Source organism: Carcharodon carcharias, chromosome 10 (assembly GCF_017639515.1).
Source record: "Carcharodon carcharias isolate sCarCar2 chromosome 10, sCarCar2.pri, whole genome shotgun sequence".
In the NCBI taxonomy this organism is placed as follows: domain Eukaryota; kingdom Metazoa; phylum Chordata; class Chondrichthyes; order Lamniformes; family Lamnidae; genus Carcharodon; species Carcharodon carcharias.
Genome location: NC_054476.1, coordinates 54742967 through 54761389, shown reverse-complemented (window position 1 = coordinate 54761389; position 18423 = coordinate 54742967). Strand labels below are relative to the sequence as shown.

The 18423-nt window shown below is 41.6% G+C and overlaps 1 protein-coding gene across 1 annotated transcript in view; it reads right to left on the bottom strand.

Moving 5' to 3' along the window:
- Positions 1-18423, bottom strand: part of otog (otogelin) — a 346092-nt gene that overhangs the window by 155961 nt on the left and 171708 nt on the right. Inside the window, exons 21-24 of the mRNA XM_041196645.1 lie at positions 17723-17830; positions 2986-3124; positions 1883-2017; positions 80-226 (exon numbers count right to left, since the gene is read on the bottom strand). Coding sequence (XP_041052579.1) covers positions 80-226; positions 1883-2017; positions 2986-3124; positions 17723-17830 — 529 coding nt within the window. The remainder of the gene's footprint in view (positions 1-79; positions 227-1882; positions 2018-2985; positions 3125-17722; positions 17831-18423) is intronic.

The window sequence follows — 18423 nt, the reverse complement described above, 5'->3', positions numbered from 1 at the left end:
GATTTTAAACAGAGTATGAATATACAATTTTCACGAGAAGAAGTTTAAGATGTAAAATATTATGTATAATGCTCCTTACCTGCCATTTAGGTCCAACCTGCACATGTGTTGACGTCCTTCGGTCCCATAGTATAGTAATTTCTTCAGCAGGGAAATGTATCACAGTAAAAATACCCGCTTTCCATATGTGTACAATCTGCTGCATGTCTGTGACACTGGAGGGACTCTAAGAAGATCAGTATTAGTAACTTAATGAAAGATCCATATGAAAACATATCATGTACAATGGGTATGAATGGAGAAATAGTCAAATAGGCTATATGCAGTTGGTGCCACCGGTGTACAAATTATTTTTATTTAATACTAATGCACATTCATTCCAATAAACATTGACACAATTTTAAAATCTTAAACAATTAAGTTAATTAAAATTCTCATATGAACATATGAATTAGGAGCAGGGGTAGGCCACTCGGCCCCTCAAGCCTGCTCTGCTATTCAATAAGATCATGGCTGATCTGAATGTAACCTCAACCCTACGTTCCTGCCTAACCCCGATAACCTTTCACCCCCTTGCTAATCAAGAATCTATCTAGCTCTGCCTTAAAAATATTTAAAGACTCTGCTTCCACCACCTTTTCAGGAAGAGAGTTCCAAAGGCTCACAACCCTCTGAGAGAAAAAATTCTCGTCAACTTGGTCTTAAATGAGCGACCCGTTATTATTAAACAGTGACCCCTAGTTCTAGATTCTCCCACAAGAGGAAACATCCTCTCCACATCCACCGTCAAGACCCCTTAAATTCTTAAAGGTTTCGCTTAAGTTGCCTCTTACTCTTCTAAATTCCAATGGATCCAAGCCTAACCAGTCCAACCTTTCCTCATAAGACAACCCATCCATTCCTAGTATTAGTCTAGTAAACCTTCTCTGAACTGCTTCTAATGCATTTACATCTTTCTTTAAAAAAGGAGACCGGTACAGTACAGAATACTCCAGATATGGTCTCAACAATGCCCTGTACAACTGAAGCATAACCTCCCTACTTTTGTAATCAATTCCCCTCACAATAAATGATAACATTCTATTAGCTTTCCTAATTACCTGCATACTAACCTTTCGTGATTCATGTACTAGACTCAGATCCCCCTGAATCTCAGAGCTCTGCAATCTCTCATTATTTAGATAATAAGCTTCTTTATTATTCTTCCTGTCAAGATGAACGATTTCACACCTGCCAATACTATACTCCATTTGCCAGATCTTTGCCCATTCACTTAACCTATCTATGTCATTTTGTAGCCTCCTTACATCCTCTTCACAATTTACTCCCCTATTTATCTTTGCGTCGTCAGTAAATTTAGCAACCATTCTCTCGGTCCCTTCATCCAAGTCATTTATATAAATTGTAAAATGTTGAGGCCCCAGCACTGATCCCTGTGGCACACCACTCGTCACATCCTGCCAACCAGAAAAAGATCCATTTGTGCCAACTCTCTATTTCCTGTTAGCCAGTCAATCTTCTGTTCATGCCAATATGTTACCCCTACCACATGAGTTTTTATTTTCTGCAATAACATTTGATGTGGCACTTTATCAAATGCTTTCTGGAAATCTAAGTACAGTACATCCACCAGTTCCCCTTTATCCGCAGCACATGTGATTCCTTCAAAGAATTCCAATAAATTGGTTAAACATGATTTCCCTTTTACAAAACCATGTTGACTCTGCCTGATTCTCATGACTGTGGCATTTTTTGTGGTCTATTATAAAGAAACAAGCTAAGCAAAAAAAAACAAACTATTTTAAGTAGGCAAATCTTTGGCAAGTCATTAAATGTAATGGATACAAACTGTTTCATCTTGTTTTTCTGCCGTTCTACTTACCATGTCCCCACTGTCATCATCAAACACCAAGGAAGTATGACCAACTGAGATAAACAGAGCTTTCCGACAAATGATGCCACTCCCATAGCAGTCAATATTTTCAGCAATGATAGACAGACTTAACGTCCCAAGGCTCTGCCAGAACAAAAGTTGTTCTCTTTATACATGTACATCAAGACGTGTCATCCACTGTGAATTAGTTTACACATCAAGTACAAGAGTCCTTTACTGGTTTCAGACTTAGCACAAGGAATGAAATATTTTAACTGGTGGTGGTAGTGTGCTCTAATATCCTAGTGTGGTGTATCACAGCTTGATATAAACATTAGAATCACAGTAGGCTATTCACTCCAACAGCCTTGCTCCCTCATCCAGTATCTTTCTTTATTAAAAAAAAAACTTTTCCATTTGTTAAGCAATATAATATGTATACAATATGAACATAGGAGCATATGAACAGGTGTAGGCCATTCAGTCACTCGAACCAGTGGAGCCATGCAATTAGATCATGGCTGTAGACAGAAAATTTGTGGGGGATGAGATTTGCGGCGGCGGTGGGGGGGGGGGTGCGCAAGGATGGGGCCAAGGATGAATAAAAACATCATGGAAGCAATTATCGCTTTACATTTGGATGCCAGCATATTGGCAGGCAAACTATACTCAAAATAGAAAAAAAATACAAGGTTGTTTGATTTGCTTATTTTCATATTCTTTTCCCCTTTGGAAAATGGTGCAGAGCCTTGAAGGAATTTTCTGGCTGATTAACAACCTACTTTGAGCTGTGTGAGCACCTCTTCCAAGACCAACAAGTCCTGGAGTGGCACTCGAGCCTAGGAACTTTCATCTCAGAGGCAGGAGCTTTATGAACTGAGTCACTTGGATTCCATGTAATACATGTATACAGTTCATCTCTGATCATGAAAACTATCCCGGTGTTATTCAACAACATTTTGTTCACAATCACATGTCAGATGAAAATAATTTGCAATCTTGTGCCCACTTATATTTTACCTGTTCCTATCTTATAGGGGAATAGATTTTTAAAGATTATACAGTAAATATGGCTTATAAAGAAATTCATCTTTACTAAAATGAACCTTTACCTTAACCAGGTAAACCTTGCAAGCACTAATAAAATCATAAAGAACTCCATCAAAAGTCTTGTAATGGCGATCTCCGTACGCTGTACACATTGAAGGACAGGCTTGGAATGTGCACTGGAAGGACCCCTGCTGGCAAACACTAAAAGGTATGTTACCAATAAGGATAAACTTAAGTGAATAATTGCACAATTACATTCAGCTGTTTACTACTTAAACAAAAGTTCTCTATCTAGAATAAAGCATTGTTTAAGTTTATGTTGTTACATCTGTTTGATTAAAGCAGTTGTACATGAGGCTGCCAAGTGCTAAATCTCTAATTCCTATAGCAGCAACACTGTTACCGATAGTCTAATCTTCGCATCAAAGATTTTGCTCACTGAGGTGCACTTTATCATTAACTTAAATTGCTGAAACCAGGTTGAAGTACAAATAATGTTTAAATTATCTGTAATGCATACTTCTATAAAGAATAACTATTTTTGCTGCTTCCAGTCATCTGTGGCTCCAGTTCAGGGAGAGCTGGCTTTAACAAGTTCAGCTCTATAGTTATACAAATTGTATACATGTTCTATGTTAGAAATAAATGTTTTATCATTTGTACTGCTCATATTTGCAACTGCTACAATGGTATCCATTCAGTAATAAGACATTTGTTTTACTGAATGAAACTTTTTTATGACTTAGAAACCAGATCTGTATAATGTCTGACATTTAATTAAAACTACAGAGAGCTAAAATAAATCTTCCAGAGTTTGAATGGAACTTTGTTTTTATTTATTCATTGATGGGATGTGGCCATCATTGAGGAGGCTACTGTTTATTACCCATCCTTAACTGCCCTTGAAAAGGTGGTGGTGAGCTGCCTTCTTGGACCGCTGCAATATGTGTAGTGAAGGAATTTCCAGAGTGCTGTTGAGTGTGCTATACTATTGACCCAGTGATGATAAAGGAATGGTGATATAGTTCCTTGTCAGGATGATGTGTGATTTGGAGGGAGTCTTGCAGGTGGTGGAGTTCCCATGTGCCTTCTGCTCTTGTTCATTCAGGTATAAAAGAGGCTGTGGGATTGGGAAGCGCTGTTAAAGAAGCTTTGGTGTGTTGCTGTGGTGCACATTGCCCCGATGGTGGAGGACTGAGGTACTTAAGTTATGAAGATAGATTGGAGAGGTTGGGACTGTTCTCCTTGGAGACGAGAAAGCTAAGAGGAGATTTGATAGAGGTGCTCAAAATCATGAAGAAGCTGGATAGAGTAGATAGGGAGAAACAGTTCCCACTCGTAAAAGGATCAAGAATGAGGGGGCACAGAGTTAAAGTGATTTGCAAAAGAAGCAGGTGTGATGTAAGAAAAAACTTTTACACACAGCGTGTGGTTTGTGTCCGGAATGCATTGCCTGGGAATGTGGGGGAGGCATGTTCAATTGAGGCATTGCTTGATTATTTGAATAGAAACATGCAAGGGTACATGGAAAAAGCAGGAGAATTGCATTAAATCATAATGATTAATTGGAGAGCCGGTGCAGACATGATGAGCTGAACAGCCTCCTTCTGTGCAGTAACAGTTCTGTAATTCTGATTCTGAGTGAATGTATGAGGTGGTGCCAATGACAGGATGCCAATCAAGTGAGCTGCTACTTTCCTAGATGATGTTGGCCTTCCAAGTGCTGTTGGAGCTATACTCATCCAGGCAAGTGGCAAGCCTGTGCAGTGCAGATATTATTCCATTTGAGAACTCCAGGATACTTCTCATGTCCTGGATAACCATATGTGTTGGAAATTTCATCACCTTCAGTAGCTCAAGCTCCGAGTTTCAGAACTTCAGCAGCAGCTGGCATCACTGTGAAATTCAGCACTTTGTGGATAGCACATTTATAGATGTGATCACCCTGCAGCTTAAGAGTACGCAGAAAGACCTAGAATTGGTGACCACTATCTAGTAAAAAAGAAACAGGCAGGTAGTGCAGGAGACCCCTGTGTGCAGCTCACACTCCAACCAGTATTCAGTTCTGACTCCACTCCCCAGATTAGCCATCACTCTTGACCAATATTCAGTTCTGAATACTGGTGAGAATGATGGTTCATCTGTGGAGTGGAGCCAGATTCAAGTCCATAGCACCAAGGTCTGCTCAGCTGCTTAGGATGTACAAGGAAGATTGATAAAGCAATAATAACAGGGGATGCAATAGTTAGAGGAATAAACAGGTGTTTCTGTGGTTGCGGATGTGAATCTAGGATCGAGGATGTCACTGAATGGTTGCAGACCACTGTGAGGCGGGAGGGTGAACAGCCATCAGTCGTAGTCCACATCAGTACTAACAACATAGGTAGAAAGAGGGATGTGCTACTGCGGCCAGAATTTAGGGACCGAGTAAGAAAACTAGCAAGCATAACCTCAAACATAGTAACCTCTGGATTACCCGTGGCACCATGTGCTAGTGAGTATTGAAGTAGGAGGGCGGAGCAGATTAATGCATGGCTGGAAAGATGGTGTAGGAGGGAGGCCTTTAGATTCCTGGGATATTGGGACTAGTTCTTGTACAGGAAAGATAACTTTCTCCCTCATGAGAATGTAAGGCAAACAAATCCAAAGCTCCCTGCATGGGGAAAGAGATATTAAGATGAAGCAGAGAAAGGGAGTATATGGAAAAATGTCAGGTGAATAATATAATTGAGAATCAGACTCAATATTGAAGATTAAAAGGGGAATTGATAAAACAAATCAAAGAAGCAAAGAGATTGTATGGGTTGAGATTTAATCTTGGCATTGGGGGTCTTGCCTGCCAGTTGGACAGCTGGCAGAGGTCTCGTGTCTCCTCTGTTGGGGAAGGTCTAACGCAATTAAGTGCCCATCAGGCACTTAACTAGCCAGTGCCAGGCCTTCCCTCAGATTCCAGACTGAAAGAGGCAGAATTCCCACCCGACAACTGCTGTCCAATCAGAGGCTGGCAGCTCTCCAGTGCCGGCAGTGCCACTGAGATTTGTGGCAGCTGCTGGTAAAGCACTCAGGAGAGGCCTAGGATCATTGAGGGTGCCAGGCCACAGGTGAGTAAGGGCGAGATTCGGGGATGGGGATGGGGTCACCAGTAGGCTCTCAGGGGGCCTCCTTTCCTAATGTTGGGTCCCTCAGTCAGGAATGAGTGCCTTTGAATGAGGAAACCCCATCTCCTCCCCAACCCCCCCTCCATTCCCATCCCAGGGAGGCTGCAAGCAAACAGGGTTTGTTTGTTGCATTCCTTGCATGATGAATACACTCCCCTTTTGCATACATTAGCACCTCATGCATGCTCATTAAAAGGGCTTACCAGGACTAAATGCTCCCTCCAAATTAAGTTCCCCGCTAGCCAGAAATTAGAACTTTCATATTTATGACTGCATATAAGTGGCGGCACCTGGCGAGGTTGACTTCTTTCACGACTTTGAAGTTAGTAATTGCTGCTTTGGCTTCTTGGGGACTGCTAAAAAACATCAGCCTCTTGACTGAGATTGGGTGCCGCTAGGCCAAGCTGTGCGAAGGCTAGACAGGGGAGGCAGGATCAGTGAAGAAGGGTGGAGTGCTGGCTGGACAGGGGAGGGAAGACCAGCCAGGAAGGGTGAGAGGATGTCCTGGGAGGAAAGACAAATTGTCCGGAGCCTGTTTGGAGGCAGTCCTGGGAAGGAAGATAGACTGTCTGGGGCCTGTTAGCAGGATTTCTGAGGAAGGAAGCCAGGCTGTACCAGGTATGTTAGAAGGGTGTATGCGCAAGGATATCAGACTGTCTGGGGTTTGTTTAGAAGGATAAGCATATCATACTTGGTCCCTCTGCAGGGCAGTGAAAGGCCTCCCTGGGAAGTGATCATCATTGAGACATCACTCTAAAGGGCATTGTCCATGAGTTCTTGAATTTGGTCATAAGGGTTTGAAGGAGGCTACTGGGACACAGAGGGTACAGTCACAGTCAGAGTTGGAAGTTGCATCAGGTAGGGTAGAAGTGCTAGACACATGGGTGGGTCCTGGATGGTCTCTGCAGGGGAGGGTGGTGGGGAAAGTCAGGGTACAGCTGGCATTAAGAACACAAGGTGTCAGAGCCAGGAAGTGCATGAGCACATCAACAGTGAAGGGACAGGGGGTAAGGCAGAATATGAACACAGATGATAATTTGGTCCAGGATAATGGGGGAGGGGTAGGCTAAATGATTACACGAGGGAGAGGAATGAAAAAGTGATGATTGAGGAGGAGCGTAGGGGAGCTTGGTGGGTAACAGAGAAAAGGATGAAGGTGCTTGACATGTTGGCAACTCACACAGGCATCATGCTGAAGCTCTCAAGGTTGTTGTGTAGTTCATAAAACTCTCTCAAACCTCATGGAATAATAATAATAAATATATATATATATATATATATATATGCGGTCTCCTCTACATTGGAGAGACCAAACGCAGACTGGGCAACCACTTTGCAGAACACCTTCGGTCTGTCCGCAAGAATGACCCAGACCTCCCTGTCGCTTGCCATTTTAACACTCCACCCTGCTCTCTTGCCCACGTCTGTCCTTGGCTTGCTGCATTGTTCCAGTGAAGCTCAATGCAAACTGAAGGAACAACACCTCATCTTCCGACTAGGCACTTTACAGCCTTCCGGACTGAATATTGAACTCCCTCCTCCATCCGCACCCCCTTTCCATTTCTTCCCCCTCCCTTTTGTTCTTTCCAATAATTTATATAGATTTTTCTTTTCCCACCTATTTCCATTATTTTTAAATCTATACCTTTTATGCCCTGTTAGTCTTATTTCACCCCACCCCAACTAGAGCTGTACCTTGGGTGTCCTGCCATCCATTCTTAATTAGCACATTCTTTCAGATAATATCACCACCTTCAACACCTCTTTGTTCTTTTGTTCTTTTGTCTGTGACATCTTTTGATTATCTGCTCCTATCACTGCTTGCTTGTCCCCACCTTAAACCAACTTATAATTCACCCCTCTCCTATTTTTACTTAGTTCTGTTGAAGGGTCATGAGGATTCAAAATGTCAACTTTGTTCTTCTCCGCTGATGCTGCCAGACCTGCTGAGTTTTTCCAGATAATTCTGTTTTTGTTCTCATGGAATAATACCCCAGTCCTTCAATGAGGCCTATTGTAACCCTTGATAAGGAGATAAGTAGGCCAAAAAATTCTCCATGTGAGGTCTGGCAAAGGCTTCAGTGAATTGCACGTGCATACACACACACACATACACACACACACCCCTCTTTAATCCTACACTCAATCCCTCTTGCAGTCAAGACTAACATGCTCATCGCCTCCTTACTTGCAGCCTTCAACTGCATGTTGGCTCAAAATTACTAATCACCAAGGAAGTCCAGTAATGATTGGATGCGCCCACCACAGCATTCTCCAAACATGAAGCTGCTGGTTTCCTATTGTTAAGAACACAATGTAGAGCTTCACTCTTTCAACCCTGAAACTGTATCTACAGCGTTCATTGCCAGTGACATAGCCTGTTTAATACCCATTGAGTACTCCTTGCATCCATCCACATCATGGCAACAGCAGCAGAAGATGCAATGACCCCTCTGAACAGTCTGTGCAAACATCATTCTCAGAGCTCAGAACATGATGAGCTGCAAGTAATGGCTTGCATGGTGCATGCCTAGGCAGCACACTCAAATAATGGCTAGTCCTTAGACATCCTCATGTCAGAATATTCAGTAATCACAATGTTGATAATGTGAGAGAAGTGACTATGTAGGAGTTCATTATCGGGCTCAGATGGTGGACCAAAATCCACACCCTTAAATGCCCACCAATATTGAAGCAATTTGCGGCAAGATGAGAATCCAGGACAGTTCCAAACAGTGAAGGTGAACATATATTTACAAATGCCAAAACTATACACAATGGTTGTACACCCATGCTGGCACTCTGCCTAATGGAACCTCCCTAACTCCTTGAAGAGAAGAGGCATCTGGAGGGAGGTCAAGGTGCCCCGTCTCCTCTTGCATGGCCACTGCTGAACAGCACATATGGCTAGTGTGATGAAGTGCAGGTCCGAGTGCATATCCGGCAGCCACTGTGTGTTCTGCTGGACCTGGGTCTCCAAGGCCACCACCCTTTCCATGGAGGCAGCCAAGCGCTCACGTGCTGCATCCATGACAGCAGACAGAGCTTGGTCTCTGTACCTTCAAGAGAATGTAGGTAGTTGACTATATTGACCAATCACTACACAGCGCAGGCTTCTTGGGTAACTGTAAGTCTAGAGCTGGAGGTAATTGAGAAAGCACACATGTTAGTGCTCTGTTCTTAGTTCCAATAAACTACCAGTGTTTGTTCAGTTAATTGGTCTCTCTGCCTGTATTGTTTCAAGCACCAACTTATGTGTTACTATCAAGGGCGCAATTAGCAAAGCAAACCTGATAACCAACAAGATAAAATAGCAGTTTGATACAACTGAGGGGCTTGCTCAGCCATTTCAGAGGACAGCTAAAGAGTCAACTACATTGCTGTGGGTCTGGAGTCACAGATAGGCCGGACTAGAAAGGATTTCCTTCCCTATAGGATGTTTGTGATTATTGCAGGTTTTTAAGACAATCCGGTAGCCTTATGGTTACTGTTACTGAGGCTAGCTTTTTATTTTGGATTGAGAGCATTAGTCAGGCCAATGAATAACTAGTCTGGCAACATAACCATAATATTACCATACCAGACCCTTTTGCCACAATTATATGTGAGGAGAGGTAAGAGTTCAGTTAACTGGGAGCCAGCACCTGACTGTCCATGTGATTTTAAAAAATTAACTGAACAACTTTTATACAATATCCCATTCTATCTCGTTTAACTCACTGAATCCCATTTGATACCATTGTACTAACTGTATTGTCCTTCTTTAGCTTTGGATATTTTTCAGCAGCCAATTTGCAATTTATCCTCTAATACTATTAGAAGCCTTTCATGAAGCTCTTGCACTTTGTAGCGAAAGTGCCTAAAATTTTTGTAAGTTGCTATCGCCCATTTCTTGGCTGATCATAAAGTGTGCTTTTATTACATTTTCCATTCTATTTACCACTTGGGTGACCAGTCTCAACCTTTAAAATAGAGTTATTCAAGAAAATGAATGTTTTTTTTTAATTTATAGGATGAATTCTTCACACATAGGAGAGAACCTGGAAAGCATCCACATGAACAGTATCTGAATGGATAAGGTACACCTAAAAAGGTATTGTTTAAATTGCAATTGCAATTAAGGGGAGGTGATGGTGTAGTGATATTGTTGCTGGATCCAAAGACCCAGGTAATGCTTTGATGACCCAGGATTCAAATCCCACCATGGCAGATGGTGAAATTTGATTTCAATTAAAATCCAGATTTAAAAGTCTAATAAATGTCACACAAACACATCCAGTTCACTAATACCCTTTGAGGGAAAGGAAATCTGCCGTGGTCTACATGTATCTCCAGACCCACAGCAATGTGGTCGACTCTTAAGCGCCCCTCTGAAATGGCCTAGAAAGCCACTCAGTTGTATCAAACCACTAAAAAGCCTCAAAGGAATGAAACTAGATGGACCACCCAGCATTGGCCTGGGCACTAACATCTGGGGGCTTGTGCCAAAATTGGTAGAGCTCTCTCACAGACTAATCAAACAACAGCCTGACATAGTCATCCTGACAAAATCGTATCTTACAGATAATGTCCCACACATCACCATCACCATCCCTGGGTATAATCTGTCCCACCAACAGGACAGATCCAGCAGGGGTGGCAGCATAGTGGTATAGAGTCTGGAGAAAGTTGCCCCGGGAGTCCTCAACATCGACTTCATACTCTCACAGCAACAGGTCAAACATGGACAAGGAAACTTCCTGCTGATGTAATGCACCCCCTCAGCTAATGAATTAGTACTTATCCCTCCTCCATGTTGAACACCACTTGGAGGAAGCACTGAGAGTGACAAGGGTGCAGAACGTACTCTGGGTGGGGGTCTTCAATGTCTATCACCAAGAGTGGTTCAGTAGCACCAGTACTGCCCAAGCTGGTCGAATCCTAAAGGACATATCTGCTATACTGGGTCTGCGGCAGATGGTGAGGGAACCAACAAGAGGTAAAAACATACTTGACCTCATCCTCACCAACCTGCCTGCCGCAGATGCATCTGTCCATGACAGTATCAATAGAAATGACCATCACACAGTCCTTCTGGAGATAAAGTCCCGCCTTCACATTGAGGATACCCTTCATCGTGTTGTGTGGCTCTACCACTGTGCTAAATGGGATAGATTTCAAATAGATCTAGCAACTCAAGACTGGGCAACCATTAGGCTTTGTGGGCCATCAGCAGCAGCAGAACTGTACTCAACCATAATCTGTAGCCTCATGGCCTGGTGTATACCCCACTCTATCATTACCACCAAGTCAGGAGATCAACCCTGGTTCAATGAAGAGTGCAGGAGGGCATGCCAGGAGCAGTACCAGGCATATCTAAAAATGAGGCGTCAACCTGGTGAAGCTACAAGACAGGACTCTTTGCATGCCAAACAGCATAAGCAGCAAGTGATAGGACAGAGCTAAGTGATTCCACAACCAACAGATCAGATCTATGCTTGCAGTTCTGCCACATCCAGTCGCAAATGGTGGTGGTCAATTAACCAACTCACTGAAAGAGGAGGCTCCACAAATATCCCCACCTTCATTGGTGGAGGAGCCCAGCACATCAGTGCAAAAGTTAAGGTTAAAGCACTTGCTACTGTCAAGAAAACAAGAAATTGTAACACTTTCCTTCTGTTAATAACTGTCATATTTCTTATGTACTGGAAGACAGGGTGTTGGCATTTTTAAATATGGTAATTGAAATAAAAGCTAGAGTGACTGCAAGAATCTAAAAGCAACATTAAAAAGTGGTTTTGATAAGTTAATGAACCAAGAGGAACTTCAATCAGAGTTTTACATAAAATAATAATAGGAGTGATTTTGAACTGAGTTGTTTTAGTTCAAAGGTGGATATATGCAGGTTATAAAAAAAGGTGTAAGTAAATAAGGTAAAAATAGGGTAAGTTATTTTTATAAACCCAAGAGCTAAAGTAAAGAAGTGCCTAATCAATTCTGGGAAGAAAGCATTTCTGAAGAGAGTGGATGAAACAATAGAAAAATCAAAGGGAAGGAATGCACTTAAGGAAATACTGAAGCCTAGGTGGGTTCACTGCTTAGATCTCCCAGAAGACAGCAGGGTAGCCGTTCAGATCTCCCAGAACATAGTGTGAACAAGCCACACTGGGAGAACCAGTTGCTGTCAGCCTCAGAGGACACCCCAAGGAAAATAAATACTGTGCGGCAAAAAATTACTGGAATTCTATAGATTTTAAAATCTATAAGGACAGTTGCTGAACAGAAAAGGGAAAGGTTAGCTCTGAGGATAAAGGTAAGGTCTTGGGGAACAGTTTTAAAGTAATGTTTAGTGTGTGAAGCCATTCTAGTGTTGGTGTAATTGTGGTTTTTTTTTGCTTTATTCTTTTAATAAATGTTTATTCTACTATAAGATCATTACAAGTACACAAAGACATCATTTCCTGATTTCAGAACCTCTCCTTATACGACACAAATTGCAAAAACCATTTTGGCAGCTGTTTCATAACACTCCAACCTTCAGCCAGAAATGCCGAGTGGATGATCCAACTTGGCCTCCTCCAGAAGTCCCCAGCATCATAGGTGCCAGTCTTCAGCCAATTCAAATCACACCATATGATATCAAGAAACGGCTGAAGGATCTGGGCCCTGGCAATATTCCAGCAATCGTGCTGAAGACTTGTGCCAACATTTGCCGCGCCCCCAGCCAAACTGTTTTAGTATAGTTATAACACTTGCGTCTACCCAGCAATGTGGAAAATTGCCCAGGGTTGTCCTGTACACAAAAAGCAGGACAAATCCAACCCAGCCAATTACTGCCCCGTCAGCTTACCCTCGATCATCAGTAAAGTGATGAAAGGGGTCATTAAGAGTGCTATCAAGGGGCACTTGCTCAGCAATAATCTGCTTACTGACATTCAGTTTGGGTTCTGCCAGGGCCACACAGCTCATTACGGCCTTGGTTCAAACATGGAGAAAAAGAGCTGAACTCCATAGATGAAGTGAAAGTGACTGTCCTTGACATCAAAGCCACATTTGACTGAATGTGGCATCAAGGAGTCCTAGCAAAATGGAGTCAACGGGAATCAGGGGGAAAACGCTCCACTGGTTGGAGCCATATGTAGCACAAAGGAAGATGGCTGTGGTTGTTGGAGGTCAGTCATCTCAGCTCCAGCTCCATTACTGCTGGAGTTCCTCAGGGTAGCGTCCTAGGCCCAACCATCTTCAGCTGCTTCATCAATGACCTTCCCTCCATTATGAGGTCAAAAGTGTTCGCTGATGATTGCACAATGTTCAGCACCATTCATGACTCCTCAGGTACTGAAGCAGTCCATATTCAAATGCAGCAAGACCTGGACAACATCCATGCTTGGGCTGACAAGTGGCAAGTAACATACGCCATACATGTGCCAGGCAATGACCATCTCCAACAAGAGAGAATCTAATCATCGCCCCTTGACATTCAATGGCATTACCAATCCTGAATCCCCCACTATCAACATCCTAGGGGTAGCCATTGACCAGAAACTGAACTGGACTAGCCATATAAATACCGTGGATACAAGAGCAGGTCAGAGGTTAGGGATCCTGCGATGAGTAACTCATCTCCTGACTCCCCAAAGCCTATCCACAATCTACAAGGCACAGGTCAGGAGTGTGATGGAATGCTCTCCACTTGCATGGATGAGTGCAGCTCCAACAACATTCAAGAAGCTTGACATCTACCAGGGCAAAACAGCCTGCTTGATTGGCACCCCATTCACAAATGTTCACTCCTTCATCACCAATGCACAGTAGCAGCAGTATGTACCAGCTACAAGGTGCACTGCAGAAACTCACCAAGGCTCCTTAGGCAGTATCTTCCAAATCCACGACCACTACCATCTAGAAGGACAAGGGCAGCAGACATATGGGAACACCACCAACTGGAAGTTCCCCTCCAAGCCACTCACCATTCCGACTTGGAAATATATTGCTGTTCCTTCAATGTCATTGGGTCAAAATCTGGAACTCCCTCCCTAACAGCACTGGGGGTGTACCTACACCACATGGACTGCAGTGGTTCAAGAAGGCAGCTCACCACCGCCTTCTCAAGGGCGATTAGGGGTGGATAATAAAAATGCTGGCCTAGCCAGTGAAGCCCATACCCCTTGAATGAATAAAATAAAGCTAAAACAAAAACAGAGATACTGGAAATCAGAATGAAGGGCTTTACCAGAAGCATGAAACTGAATTTCCAGAATTTTATTTTTATTGAACATCTCAAAAAGTTGATTGTAAGATTCTAGCAATGTTCCAATCAGTAAATCTCATGTCTATTTGTTGCTGTTAAAGTTTCTTTTCTGTTTCACTTGAGTAAATTACTTGGATGATGATACTGTAACACAGTAGATCACTGAAATCACCCTTCTTCTATTTCCCTACTTCCCATCTTCTCACCAAAATTGGAAACATTCAAACCCATAAAACTTATTTATATCCATGTTTGGCTATGAAATATTCCACCCTATTTATGGCACCCATCATCCATAGTGAAATGGTACGTTACAGATACATTGCAGGTTTTTTTTCTGAAAAGGGACAGTTTTTTGGATCTTATTGCATTTAAAACATATTCTAATTTACAATTCAAAATTAAGATAATTAGTTACAACACAAATTAAGTTTAAATCAAGATGCATATTTGCACCAGCGTAAAGTAAAGCAATAAAAAGGGGGATAGAAACGTATAAAGCCAGAGACACAAAAGGGAATACAAACATTGAAGGAATAGAAAAAGAAAGGTGAGTTTTGAGAACAAAGAAAAATAATTGATTAAGATGGAGAATGAGAAAACAGTAACCTAACACTTAAAAGACAGGGACCATGGAGAAGTTGTAGATGAGACAGAAGAGCTTTGCATTTCTTGAAGAAGGGAGAGATTGGTGATTAATTGTATCATCTCCTTGTACAGAGTAAAAGGTGATGGCTTTCGAGATTAAACAGAACAATTTAATAAAATAAGCAATTAAATTCTATCCTTAAAAACACTATACACGGCAATGATTGCTGTCTTATTTTCTGTAAAACAATGCCATAATTTAATTAAAACAAAAAACAAATTATAGAACCAAACAGCTCAGTCATCATCTGTGGAGTAAGTAGACAAGTTAACATTTTGCCAGTAATCCTTCTTCAGAACCTATTGTGTGTCAACATTTTCTGTTTCAGCATTTGGAATTTTTTTGTTTTTATCATAATTATAAAATCCTCTAGAACTGAAGCACTGGGGAAGCTTTTGCCAAATCCAATAAATAAAAGCCATTGCAACACTAGCATCTCTACCTGGTAACACCAACATTTCTGCAGCTGCCCGATTGAAATCAAGGCTACTACCTGATGTAAAAAAATATTCAGATTCCCTACTCTAACCTTTTTCAGAACATGCCACTTCATTAAATCTAGATTCCTCTGAAGTTAAGACAGTAAGGCTAGGACCATCCTTGGTTTGAGGCTTAGTCTAAGTTAGCTACTGTCAGCAAGGGTGTGGCCTGAGTGCCTTTAGTTAAATAGAGGAAAATGGACATGATTCCCCTTTATGATCACAATTCAATAACTGTCATAGAGTATTACAGCATAGAAGGAGGCCATATGTAGAACAACCCAGTTAGTCCCATTCTCTTGCTGTATCCATGTAGCCCTGCAAGTTAATTTCCCTCAACTGCCCATCCAATTTTCTTTTGAAATCAATCATCATCTCTACTTCCACCAACCTTGTAGGCAGCGAGTTCCAAGCTATCACCACTTGCTGCAGAAAAAAAGTTTATTCCTCATATCCCCCCCAGCTGCATCTCTTGACCAAAATCTTAAAGCTGTGCCCCTACAATTAGCTAATGGGAGCACTTTTACTTTATCTACCTCGTCAAAATCAGTGATTATCAAATCTCCCTTCAATCTCCCTTACTCCAAGACACACAACAGCAGCTTCTCCAACCTAACCTGGTGGCTAAAATCCCTCATACCTGGAATCATTCTGGTAAATCTCCTCTGCAGCCTCTAAAGGACCCTTACATCCTTCCTAAAGTTTGGTGATTAGAACTGATGCAATTCTCTGGTTGTGAGGTGGACACAAAGAGGCTGCAAACAGATATAGACAGATTAAATCAGTGGGTAAAAAGGTGGCAGATGGACTATAATGTGGAGAAATGCGAGACTTTTTACTTTGGTTGTAAGAATAGAAAAGCAGAATATTTTGTAAAAGCTGTGAAACTTGTAAATGTTGATGTTCAAAGGAACTTAGGTTTACTCATACAGGGAACACAAATTTAGCATGCAGGTACAGCAAACAATTAGGAAGGCAAATGACATGTTGGCCTTTATTGAAAGCAGATTGGAGTACAAGAATAAAGAGGTCTTGCTTCAATTGTACAGGGCTTTGGTGAGACCACACCTAGAATATTGTGTGCAGTTTTCGTCTCCATATTTAAGGAAGGATATACTTGCATTGGAGGCAGTACCATGAAGGTTCACTAGATTGGTCCCTTGGATGAGAGGGTTGACCTCTGATGTGAAGCTGAGTAAATTGAATCTATATCCTCTAGAGTTTAGAAAAATGAGAGGTGATCTCATTGAAATATACAAGATCCTGAAGGGGGTTGACAGGCTACATATTGAGACAATGTGCGGGATTTTCCAGTCCTGTCAGCGATGGGCATCATCGCAGCCAGGATGGGAATATTTGGAGACTGGCCAAATGACAATTGACTTCTGGCCACTCTCCAAATTTTCCCGTCCTGTCTGCAATGATGCCCATCGCTGGCAGGACCAGAGAATCCTTACCATTGTTTCCCCTGGCTGGAGAATCTAGAACAAGGGAGCACAGTTTCAGGATAAGGGGCTGATCATTTAAGATTTACATGGGGAGAAATTTCTTCACTCAAAGGGTCCTGAACCTTTGAAATTCTTTACCCTAGAGGGTTGTGGATGTGCCATCTTTGAATATATTTAAGGCTGGATAGACAGATTTTTAGTCTCTCAGGGAATCAAGGGAAATGGGGAGTGGGCAGGAAAGTGGAGTTTACTCTCTCAATATATCCTGTCACTTCCAAAGATCTATGCACACAAAGCCCCAGCTTCCTCTGTCCCTGCACACACTTTAGAACTATGCCACTTAATCTATATTGCCTCTCCTTAATGCTTCAGCCAAAATGTATCACTTCACATGTCTCTGCGTTAAATTTCGTCTGCTACTTTTCTGCCTATCTTGCTATCTATGTCGTGTTGCAGTTGATTGGTATCATCCTTACTGTTTGTCACATCTCCAAATTTGGTACTATTGGCAAATTTTGAAATTTTATTCTGTATTCTAAGGTCTATGTAATTTATATGAAAACTGCTGCTGAAGTGTGCTCCCTGTGATACCAGATCAGGACAGTATCAGCTATGATCAAGTAACCTGTCACTATCCAAGCAATCACTTGAAGAATTGGCATTTGGGCAAGGTACCAGAGAATACTCAACATCTATATGGTCATATGCTATCAAAGAGTCACTGTCTTCAGGAAAGGAATAAAATAGTGGTGAAAAAGAGGAATCAACACAAAAAACCTCCATTACTTAATGAAAAGAGTTTGCACAAACCAACACTATAAGACGACTTACTTACCAGGTATAACAGGGTGATTTTACCTTGTCACCAGGAAAATACTCCTTTCCCTTCCACAAACAGGGACATTCATTGGGCTTAAAGCACTCATCTTCATGCTTCACAAGGCTAGTAAAAGTGCACACAGATGAAATAAAACAGTGATTTTTACAGATTGATTACCTTTTACTAAAATAAAATGAAGGTGTTAATCTAATTGTCCCTTGTGTTAAAATATTTTCCACTCAACTGAATCCACTTAATTGTCTTTTAATTCTAAGAACACTGTTATAAACATTATTAAGTCCAAAACATATTATAGAACATGGTAACACAACTAATAACCTGTAATAAAATTTGAAGTTTAAAATGTATTGTTTGCATTTCAATCTGGGTAAGAATTAATACTTTGTTTTGAATTAATCTACAATCCTATCTGTTTAAGTAATATTAAGTGTAATTCTAGCTGATTCAATTCCTGGTTAAAGGGGAACTATTATCTCATTTCTTCATTTTTCAAATACATTTGATTAATTTATCTTGATATAATTTTCCAAATATTCCTAGCCTTTGTGTTCTGCAGAAATCCAGCCTGATATGTTACAATTTGCTCCAACACGAGAAACATAACATTCTTGTCACTAATTTGTGCTGGATGGAATTTCCAGAATTAATACTTCTCTCAGGTGCAGCAAATTATGGGAAATACTACTCCCAGAGAC